Genomic DNA, 10,923 nt, shown 5'->3' on the forward strand with positions numbered 1-10,923 from the left:
TTTTGTGTCATTGAAATCTAATTTTTTAAGAGATATTTTTGGTTCTGTTTAAGCTATAGCTATAGATTTCAACGTGAGAATATTCCCTGTGCAATGACTTGGCAAGTTCTATCAAACAAGAAGACTAGGCCTGTGTCCAAACGGTTGTAAAAACCAAAGTACAGATTGATACAAATCAAAGGGTAACCAATCTAACCCATTTCAATGTTTTTCATGTTTTTTTTAGGTAAATATTGAACAATCAGAACTTTTAGCACGTTTCTGTTGTAAGGATGTGTTTGCCAACGTTACCGATTGCAACTTTTGGAGTATACGTCAGCTGTGCATATTTGTCAGCCATGACCCAAAATACCTGTGGTCCAAAAAAAGACAAATAAAATACATAAATTATTTAGATTAAATTTTTATAACGAAAAGAAACCATTGGCAGCAGGGAGGCCAAATTTTCTTACTAGTACAACGTTAGTTTTACCAGGTTTTGGTTAGGTGTTATAAGTTACATCGTCTTTCAAAGTATAAATGTATAATGTATTGATAAATAGAGTGGCGGATTTAAACACATGGATTTTGATTTGAAAGAGTACTCAAGCTAATGTTTTAGAAGTGTAAAAAAAGAAAAACATTACTTGTCAACTTTTTTTTATTTGAAATTATTAAAAATTTAATTTTAATCACTGAAATTAAAATTTTAATATTTTATTAATAAATCATCCGATTTTTCTTCCAACTATTTCAATGATAACAATTAAACTTTTATTATATCCGCCCTTACTCATCAATCATCATGGATCTTCAAACTTAAATAAAAATAAGAGTTGGCTGCATTTCTGTAGACACCTGAAGTACAAATGATATATTGAAAGTAATCATATTTTTCTATATTCCAAAATATAATTTAGCTCAGTGACATTTCCTGTAAGTCAGGAAAGTTTAATTGGAATCTCTTTCTTTTGTCTCAACAAGTACAAAAACCTTACCAATTTTTGGCAAATTTATGGTTGCATGTGGAATAAAGCTCATTTCCAAACCGGTAATCACTACTTCAAAGCAAAATACAAGACCATCAGACCATGCAATAATGTAAAACAAGTACTTTTCTCAAAAAAAAAGAAAAAAAAAAAGAAAAAGAAAACTACCATTCAAAACGAGTAGAGGCTGGCCGACACTTAGAATGTTAGGTTTTTCTTGTATCAACGAGTCAACCTTCTAATATAGGCTTTTTATGTATATTGCTGTTCAATGTTAATCCTGCTCATTCTCACTTGTGCAATGAAAATGGTCCAATCTTCTATATCTCTCTACATACTTTGATTCAGCTATCAAGTATTAAACACAGCTATCTTCAGCTACTCCTGGAGAAAGAAGCCCCGTTTGGTAACGGGGTAGAAAGAATCTACTATCATGATACCAAACGGAGTTTAAAGTCTTGCCAGGTATGTCTCGGAAATATTTCTGTATGTTTCATCTCTTCCTGAAATTTTTATGTTATGGCAGTTGATTCATCAAATATTTGAAGTTTCTCAATTAATACATTATCAAGATATATGTTAGAAGATGCAGGCTGTTCCAAAAGGGTACTGATTTTGGAGTTTAACAGTTAGAGAATAGCATTCCATAAAATTAAAGAAAATTCAACCATCATCGTTTTTTGTTTTGGGTTTTGATTACATGTTGTATGGTACCAAAATAGTCGACGTATTCCACAATTTCTCCTCAAATCTACAAACACATTGACAGGTTTAGAATCCATCAGATCAGCTGGTGAGAACAAACACGAGAACTATCAGTTTCTGCCTTCCCATTTCTTTTCTGCTCTCTTTGCAGGGTACATAAGCCATGTCCAAAATCATTACAAGCACCAAGTCCTTTTTTCTCATGGGTCATCCTCAATCGTTCAGCGTATAGGATGATACTGGGTAGTACCTCGTTTTGGTGGCAACTTCCTCAAAATGAAAAGGACCAAAGATGAAGGTAATATCTCCACCAACTGCCCAAGAAAAGAAAAATGTCACTGAATATATTCGAATGCCATCTTTGTAAACATCAATAAGAAACAACATTAAAAGACTCCCTGTAATACCAAGTAAACTCCACATATCAGCACATCAAACACACTCAACTGATGACAACTGAGCGAGTTAGGGAACAAAGAGCAACAAGAAAAATGGGAAAAAAAAAGGAAGATTTTTCCTAAATGTGAAGTAAACATATTGAACAAAGTAAGATTTCCAATCCATACTGCACTATTGTTAAGATATGTTATCAGTTAAGGCCTAGAATTGTCAATACCATTGATTTTCTATGACAAATACAGATCACATTCTGTAAGGCGCCTGGTAAAAACTGCAACCATTTCCTCCTTAAACTTTCAGTAATTCCTCATAGTTTTGGTAGCAAAATAGATGAACGCTTGGCAGCTCAGACTTAGAATATAGTGTTGGACATGGGAAATTACCTAATAAAAATACAGTCAGTTTTTCATTCCATTTCTCCTCTATTTAAAGAGTGCTACTCCTATATATATATTCAATAGAGAGATACCTAGAATGGCCTCTAGCCCACTCACCTCAATGACTATATAAACATAAGCAACTAAAAGCAAAAGAAAAAGATAGAAAAAAAATCGGAAGACTGAAAGCAAGAGTGATATAGTAAAGAAAATTCAAGAAGATACTGGAGAAAAATTGCCCTTCCCGTACAACTTAGTGGAAATGGACCATTGCACCCTTAGTCTAGCATATCAAGTTCCCCATTATTGCCATTCTTACCATCATGGCTATCCAAATCAATGAGAACCAGCCCAGAATTTTGAGTCTCATCTCATGCTTGTGAATAATAAGTATAAGTTTATTGGTTATTACTACTATATAAAATAAAGTTTGGGAGATAACCAAGTTTGGCATCCTACTTTCATTGTTTTGTTTGGTTATCTAGTAAACTTGAAACTGCTCGATAGTTACCAACTTAGCATGTGATTATCTATATTAGAGTAACAAGAAAAAAGCAATTAGACAGACATACAGTAAAGTAGATGGTATAACAAATTATACTTAAAGAGTAAAATTGCACCAAATTGTAATCAGAAGTAAAAATAGTACGAGTCCTATGTATTGATCGTATTAAAAAAAAAGTCATAAAAGTTACATTGGAAAAAAGAAAGTTATTAGATGATCATAAAACATTTTACTCAGAGCCATATAGTCATTACTGCACCTAAAAAATTCTTCACACAGCAATCTTATGGCAAACAAGTGAGCAGCAAAACAAATGAGGCACAGAAATGCGACAATCTTTCAGTTTTCATATGGCAATAAGATGAGTTAAGCAACCTCCACACTGTATTTCAATATGAATCTCTCAATCACTAGCAAATAAGCAACATGATACAACTATTTATCAAACTTACCAGGTAATATATGAAGTTTAAAACTGGATGGTTCAAAACATCAAGGTCAGCAGCTTTGTCAAATGCATTAAAGCACATCTAGAACAAAAAACAACAATAGAGCTCGAATTAGAAAACTTTGGACTAATAACATCATAAAGCAAAGTCCAAGATCTGAAATTCAGTAAGATGCATGTACTTTTTATCCCCATTGATTGATAAATTAGATCGATAATCTAAAGCAACTAGCAGCTAAAGGGTTCAAATAAAATACTTTCATTTTGTAACAAAAGTGCTATAACGTTATATATATCTAAAAGCTTCACAAAGGTCTAAAAAACAGCTTGTAGCATTGTCAATTTGAAATATGTAAGATAGTAAAGCCAGCAAGGAAATAAGTGATCTACCATAATGCATCGAACTAGGAAACATGAGAAGCATATGGTGGTCACATAACCAACCTGTCCAAGCCAAGAAAAAAAATAAAAAATTGTATAAAAGGTGAAATTGTTGGACTCAAACACCACAACTACTTTCAAAGTAAATATGTACTTCTTGCAGCTTCTTACGCCGCCCTTTGGACTCTACAGGGAACCGCTGCAACATTAAGAAAAGCCTGCAAAGATTGTACAAAGAAAAGACAATGATATATAGGTTGAAAAGTAAGAAAGGCTTTTTAACAAAGAAGATGAAGAGTTACAAACAGAAGGCACAATTCCAAATAACATAGAAAAGACAATGATATACAGGTTTTAGCATGATCCCTAAACATAAAACCAGATTATCACACTAAGCCAGTTCTCATGCCACTAAAACATTAGCAACAATACAATAAATGGCAATATAATTACCTTCCCCCATATAGTAAAAACCCAAGGGCTGCAAACAATGATACACCTGCCCATACATGCAAGTCAGGATCAAGTAATTTCATTCATTGCCAACACAAATTACAATGCGATTAATATCTATAAAGCATTCGAAATTACAAAATGATTTATCCATGATAAATCTATAGAGCATCCAAAGTTACTCAATGGTAAACTATAAAAAATCTGCTGAAGATACAGCAAAGACTTACCTGCAAAGAACATCTTAGATAGGATGACCAAAACTGGGATATACTTCCACCATAATACCAGCCACATTGCAATCTGAAATCAATTTCCCCCAGCCCCACATCAGAAAAGAAAATAAGAACTTTATTAACAGCTCGTTATAGTCATACTTCCAAAGTATATCAAGTATGCTACATTACTAACAAGGGTGATAGAATGACGAAGTTACTAGGATGAGAAAAATCTACACTTAGGGTTCAAATTTACTACTTAAGATCTACAAGTTCCATTAACATCCTTGTCATTGTTCTAGCACAAGAAAGATTGTCTTCTAACCCATTAACTTAATTTTGTGGTCCAACTTTGATCCAGCCATCTCATAGTTTCTAGAGGCCAGTATCATGGTAGTTTATGAGCAATATTCAAGCAGAAGAAATAGTGAAAAGTATTAAGGAAAAGGAAACTATTGCAAAAACATAAACACGTAATATGCAAAAGGTCAGAGTGTCATCAAAAATAGCTTTGATGTGATAACTGAAGTAGTTACATATAATGATATAATCAATTAAATATAATATAATTAATAAGAAGTTCTGACCAGTTAAAGTTATGTGAAATAAAGATTAAAAAATACTATTAAAGGTTAGAACAAATAATCACTAAAGAACAAAAAAGCTTGCAATGAATGGAACACCTAAGCAATGTTAACTATCAGACTTCACCACTTAAGCATCTTTCAGTTAGCGTCGTAAATCATGATTTAAGGTTGAAAAGAGTATAGCTAAAAAGCAAAGGAGGACAAACTGATGCACAAGGCACAAGCAGTTTCTTATATCTGCTCAGCTGGGACAACTAATGTAGTCAATGTCAAATCTGTATTAAAAAATAGAATATTTGGCTTAATGGAGGCAATAGCTAAGAAAAGAATATCATAGAGTAACAGTTTAACACTTATAATAGTGAACACCAAGAAAGTTCTGTTGGAAGACAGCAGGTTTAACTTATCAGATGTTTATATAACATAAGACTGAATAAAGGCACATATGCTTTGTTGCTAAACTGGAGTACAATTCAACTAACAATTGGCACAATAACTGTGAAATTTTATATACAACAAGTACAGAACAATAATTTTATCCGAAAAAGAAAAAAGGAGATAATGAGCTGACTTGGGGTATTCTATAGCAAGCTCATAGCTTTAATTCTAGAAATTAAACTAGAGATATACAGCAAAGCAATCTAAACCAGACAATTTTTTGAGTGAACAATCCTCCATCAAGTCTCAGAGAATCTCTCACACATCTAAAAATTACTTTTATCTTTTTCAATCTCAGTTTCAAGGAAAATGTGCTTTACAAGTGTTGATTATGCAGCAAAGTGAACTCCTAAGGCCATTTTTAATGAAAAACACAAGCCACCCGCAGAGACTTTCGCTTCATTTATCCAGCTGCAAAGTACACTATCTTCAGGGTTACTAAAGCCACAAGATAGGAAAAACTTGACGTGGATGAACGGAAACTTTTAAGTTTTATTTGCTACAAGGATTATGGATGCTTATATAATTGACATTCTCATAAGTTACGGAAATTTTTTACATCAGAAACGAGGCGGAGAGAGAGAAAAAGGAAATGACAGGCAAATATGTTAATATTCATTGATAAAATCCCCTTTTAGGGACAAGAACCCCAATAATAAGCTTTTAACAACCCCAAAAGCAATAGCAAACTTGGTTATACCAACAACAAGCGAAGTCCTAGAAGAATTCGAACTGAAGAAATATAAATCAATAATCTGCATAAATTTTGCAAAAGCAACCTTACCAAAGGGAAATGTATCACCTATGATAATTTGTCCTTTGATAAAATCTAACTTCTATGATATTGATGATGACTAAGATGTCTCTAGTTTTGAATTATAATAAGGTTAAAAAGTAGGTGACAGTTGTGCAGCATAAAAGAACACAGAGAGTGAAGTTACTTATTTTTGGACGAGAATCCGGTTCATTTAAAAAAATTTACAAGGAGAGACTCCCTCAGCCAAGCTGTCAACATAACAGCATAGATGGTCAATATATTCCTATTATTCCTTTGAGTCATAAAGTCCAATAGGTTCTAAAACTAAGAATATGAGAAAAAAAATCTAAAGACACCAAATATGGTGGAACATATTAGCTAAAATAAAACAGAGCTATTATACAAAGGACTAGTGTCAAATAGACAAAATAGACTTATTTCCAACTTTCCTAATATCTAAGCTCGTAGATGAGCATATCTCGCAAATACTACACTAGCCATTAAGGAAGCTTTATAACATAAGACATTACCAACATAATACGCTTTCCAAATTCTGCACCCATTTCTATGAGCAAATCTCACCGCTAAAAAAATTTTATTAAGGTCTACTCAGCAAAAAGATGAATTGTGGTCAAAAGCACATGAAAAGAAAATACATAGAACATTTTTTCCTCCTCAGCTTTTTCATATTAACATACTGTCTCATTAAAAAAAGAAAGAAAAAAAAGAAAGAGGAAAAGAGAAACCCAGGCTGCACATGAAAACAAGTGTACTTCCAATCAACACAGCCCAATTGGAGTCTAAAACAAGAGCCCATCGCTTCTTATCAATGCTGTCTTCTCTAATTTAACCTTTTCCTTGATGTTTGCATGCATCTTTCTTCTATAATTAATCATGCCAAAGTCCAATATTCATCTCACAAATGTGAAAAGGCTCCTTCGTTTTCAACTAATGATACCACAGATTGGACCCTTGATTCTCATACAATTAAAAGATGAAAACAGAAAATTAGTCTAACGCAATCTTGCCCATCGGGGCACAATATTTAGATCCTCTCTCCAAGAAAAAGGAAGATCATTTATGAAAAATAAGCTTAGTGACATTATCTCATTTACAATATTTACAAATTCACCAAAGGTAACCAATCCACTGATGAAATTTGCCACCATTCTCCCCGCTAAACATTTATAGAATTTGTAGAAAATTAACCAAATAAATAAATTATGTGAAACCATACAACAGTACTGTTTTTACGAAACATGACCTGCTTCCAAATAGAAAGAATCCAACTTCCAATTCTCATTTTTGTGGGCACTTATACTGAAATAATAGAACATAAATTTCACCTGAATAGTATAAACCACCGCATTAATCGTGAAGAAACTTGGCCTCAGTCCATCAGTTGATACAGCACGTGCCTGTTTAAGGACAGACAGAGTTGAGATAAAGTCTCACGACAAAATAAGAAAGATCAGGGAAAGAAGACAAACCAGTAAAGCTCAAATAACCAAACCTGGTAGTAGATCTCAGCCCAAAACAAAACCAAGAGTGCATATGTCGTGAAGAAAGCTAGACTTGGCATGTCAAGCAAGATATGTTGAACAATCTAACAAAAATGCAACATCGAGCAACAAATCATGAATAATTCAACTCTGAGTAAAAGCTAAAAAGAAATGTGCAATGGTTTATCACAAACCTCCGGATGTAAGTTCTGCACATTCCTTCTGAAAACAAAAACTAGTGCGCGAACTGTCATAAATGAAAGCGAAGTAAATACATAAACCAAAATAAAAAAAATAAATCACACTTAGTGTTAAATACAAATTTTCAGATACAAACCCCCATTCACCAGGAAATTTAGAAAATGGAAGACCTTTTGCGTGGTCCAACCATACTCGGGAACTCTCAATTGTATCCGAATCAATTGAACCTAAAAATATCAATAAATAAATGAATTTGTGAACAAATTTGGAGTCAATTAGGCCCATTCATGACAACATCATTAGGAGAATCTTCATAGGGTAAAAGTATTAAAACATAATCTTAATTGTCTTTTCTTTGATTGAAACTTTCTTTTTCACATTTAAAAGGTGGAGAAATCAACTAAGGAAAACATTTTTAAATTGAAAAGCTGTAATCATCAGTTTTCCTAGACAAGTAATCAAACGGAGGGCTAAACCCTAATTACTTGAAATAAATAATAAAGAGGAAAAATATAAAGGGAGGAGAGGCATACGACAGCAACAGCGGCGACGATGCCATAAAGAGCGGCCAGAATGTGAAAAATGCGATCCTGCCAGAGCGGTGAATCGTTAATGTCACGCCACCAATTGTATGCGTCCTTCAGCTTGTACGCTATCACCGCCTCATCCACGCTGTAACTCCCCATCTCTCCCTCTCTCTCTCTCTCTCTCTCTCTCTCTCTCCTTTTTTTTTCTAATTTAATGTTAAAAACCGGAATTTATATTTTGATTGAAGGAATCAAAATCATAATTCAAATAAAAATAGTACAAACTTTGATGATTTATGGGTTTTTTATTTTTATTATTTTCAGAAATTAATTACTAGGAAGAACAAAGCAAACACGGCGGCGAAAGGAGAGGCGTGAAGAACAGCGAAGGGGTGATTTTAATTTTATTTATTATTTTTTTTTTTTTATTTTTGGTGTGGAATATACCGGCAATACCCGGTAATCCATTTGAGAAATGACAGGGTATGAATGGATGGATGATCCTACGTGTCGTTCAGTTTACCGCCACATCACGCGCTAACGACATGTGATATACATCTGACGGTGGCTAACTGGCATTGAGTGAATGAGATATGGCCCAATACCCATGCAACGGAGATTGGAGGGCCTAAATCAAAATCATTTATGATTTATTAATTAATGTAAATTCTATTTTTACTAAGATATTAATTTACCAACTTTACTTATTTGTTGTTTAAATTTATAATTAATCTCTTAATTAGTGTAATTTTATTATTATATTTTTAATTTTAAAATAAATTTGTCATTATATTTTTAATTTTAGAGTTATATTTAATAAAAATTCATATTAGAAACTTTTAAAAATATATATTAAAAATTATTTTATAATTTAAGAATTTTTAAAAAAAATACCAAAAAAACTAAGACAAATTGAACATAAGAATTATCATATGCATTAAAAGCATCATTAAGAAATAAGAAAAAGTAAAATATAAAGAGAATTTTAGATTACGATATTATATTAATGTAAAATATCATGATAAATAAATAAATAAATAACTGATGATAAAATTATAATTACTTTAAAATTTAAATATGATGATAAAATTATATCAATTGAAATAGTGAGGTAAAATTAAAAGATAATCTTCTTTTATATATATATTAAGTTTTTTTTATTTTAAAAAAAAGTAGAGTTCTACAATAAGAGAGAGGAGGAAAGATTAGGGTCGAATTCTAATCTTATGTCTTTTTAATCGAAAATTATATATATATTAAGTTATAATTAATTGACGTGACATAGAATAAAAATATAACCATGCATATGAATGAAGAAAATGGAAGGAAATAAAAAAAAAATCCAAATTATTTCCCATATAGCAAGTTAAGGTTTATAGAATTTAAAGCAGATTTTATAGTTAATTAATTTTCAACTCCGACACAAATTTATTATATATTATATATATACATAGAGAGAGAGAGAATAAATGAATCAAATTATATTATGTAAATAATTATTTTATAATTTTATTATTATTAATATTTTAATAAATTGATTATTTTATTTAATAATATAATCATACTCTTTTTTAGACATACAAATTAAAGATATTATTATTCTTTTAATATATTTACTTGATAAAATTTTTAGTATTGCATATACACACTTTTAAATTCAAAAAAATATTTTTTTTAAACCCAAATTCTCAAAATCCCTCTTTAACCAAGACACATTGAGTAATGTTATTTTGATAGAAAGATGGACGGTTCCATTATTAATTAATTATATGAATGTAATAAAAAATAAGTTTACAAATATTCAACTTTGAATATATAGATTATATATTCAAGTTTTTTACAAATAATTTGAATATTTATATATCATATTCAAGTTTTTATCCAATTTAAAAATTTTTGGTCATGATTTGATCTTAGTTGTTAATTGGTTTATTATTAATTTTTTATTTTGAATTTAATAAATAAAAATTGAAAATTATTTGATTATATAATCTTATAAAAAAATTCATTATACTCCAAATGGGTTATTTTTATTTGTTAAATTATAATTATATTAAAACTTGAAATTATCAAATTTAAAATCAAATTTAATATCACAAAATAAAAAATTATTATTTATCAATAATAAGTTGCTTTGATAAATATTATGTTTTTTAATATAAAAATTTTAATTTTGAATTCAATGATCACTCCTTTTAAATTATTAAATATAAATATTTTATTTTAAATTTAAATTCAATTGATCATTTATTTTAAATTATTAAATATGATATATTTTATCTTGAAATAATTAAATAACTTATTTACCAAAAATTTTTTTAACAGACAAAAATTGCTGTTTTGTGGGTGAAAAAAGATATATTTAAAAAAAAAAGAAAATGGAAAGAAAAAGAAATGGCTGCTCCGACCTCAGCCTAGCTTTAAAAGCAAAAAATTTAAACACGCAAACAAAACGTG

The 10,923-nt window shown here is 30.6% G+C and overlaps 1 protein-coding gene and 2 long non-coding RNA genes across 4 annotated transcripts; 2 read left to right on the forward strand and 1 right to left on the reverse strand.

Annotated features, from left to right (window-relative positions):
* Nucleotides 1-52: 52 nt before the first annotated feature.
* On the forward strand, nucleotides 53-2,165 carry LOC149520189 (uncharacterized). Its single transcript, XR_016334029.1, has 2 exons — nucleotides 53-1,433; nucleotides 1,825-2,165. It is a non-coding gene; the product is annotated as an uncharacterized LOC149520189 (long non-coding RNA).
* LOC111318177 (protein TOM THREE HOMOLOG 1) lies at nucleotides 1,598-8,844 on the reverse strand. 2 transcript variants are annotated; one of them, XR_002693619.2, is made up of 12 exons: nucleotides 8,473-8,844; nucleotides 8,076-8,166; nucleotides 7,933-7,985; nucleotides 7,750-7,842; nucleotides 7,583-7,654; nucleotides 4,467-4,539; nucleotides 4,237-4,282; nucleotides 3,938-4,001; nucleotides 3,793-3,846; nucleotides 3,407-3,484; nucleotides 2,290-2,455; nucleotides 1,598-1,987 (listed from the first exon to the last, which is right to left on the reverse strand). XR_002693619.2 is itself a non-coding variant. In XM_022920876.2 (11 exons), the coding sequence occupies exons 1-11, from the start codon at nucleotides 8,623-8,625 to the stop codon at nucleotides 1,895-1,897; spliced, it is 870 nt and encodes a 289-aa protein (XP_022776611.1). In that variant the 5' UTR covers nucleotides 8,626-8,791; the 3' UTR covers nucleotides 1,598-1,894. The 2 variants fall into 2 exon arrangements, 1 of the variants encoding a protein (XP_022776611.1); XM_022920876.2 differs by lacking the exon at nucleotides 2,290-2,455 and having other exon boundaries at nucleotides 8,473-8,791.
* Nucleotides 8,475-9,214, forward strand: LOC149520190 (uncharacterized). The gene is made up of 2 exons (XR_016334028.1): nucleotides 8,475-8,613; nucleotides 8,791-9,214. It is a non-coding gene; the product is annotated as an uncharacterized LOC149520190 (long non-coding RNA).
* Nucleotides 9,215-10,923: the final 1,709 nt, after the last annotated feature.

This window comes from Durio zibethinus, chromosome 2 (assembly GCF_047325235.1).
Source record: "Durio zibethinus cultivar Kanyao isolate XHJ-2024 chromosome 2, ASM4732523v1, whole genome shotgun sequence".
NCBI classification, from domain to species: domain Eukaryota; kingdom Viridiplantae; phylum Streptophyta; class Magnoliopsida; order Malvales; family Malvaceae; genus Durio; species Durio zibethinus.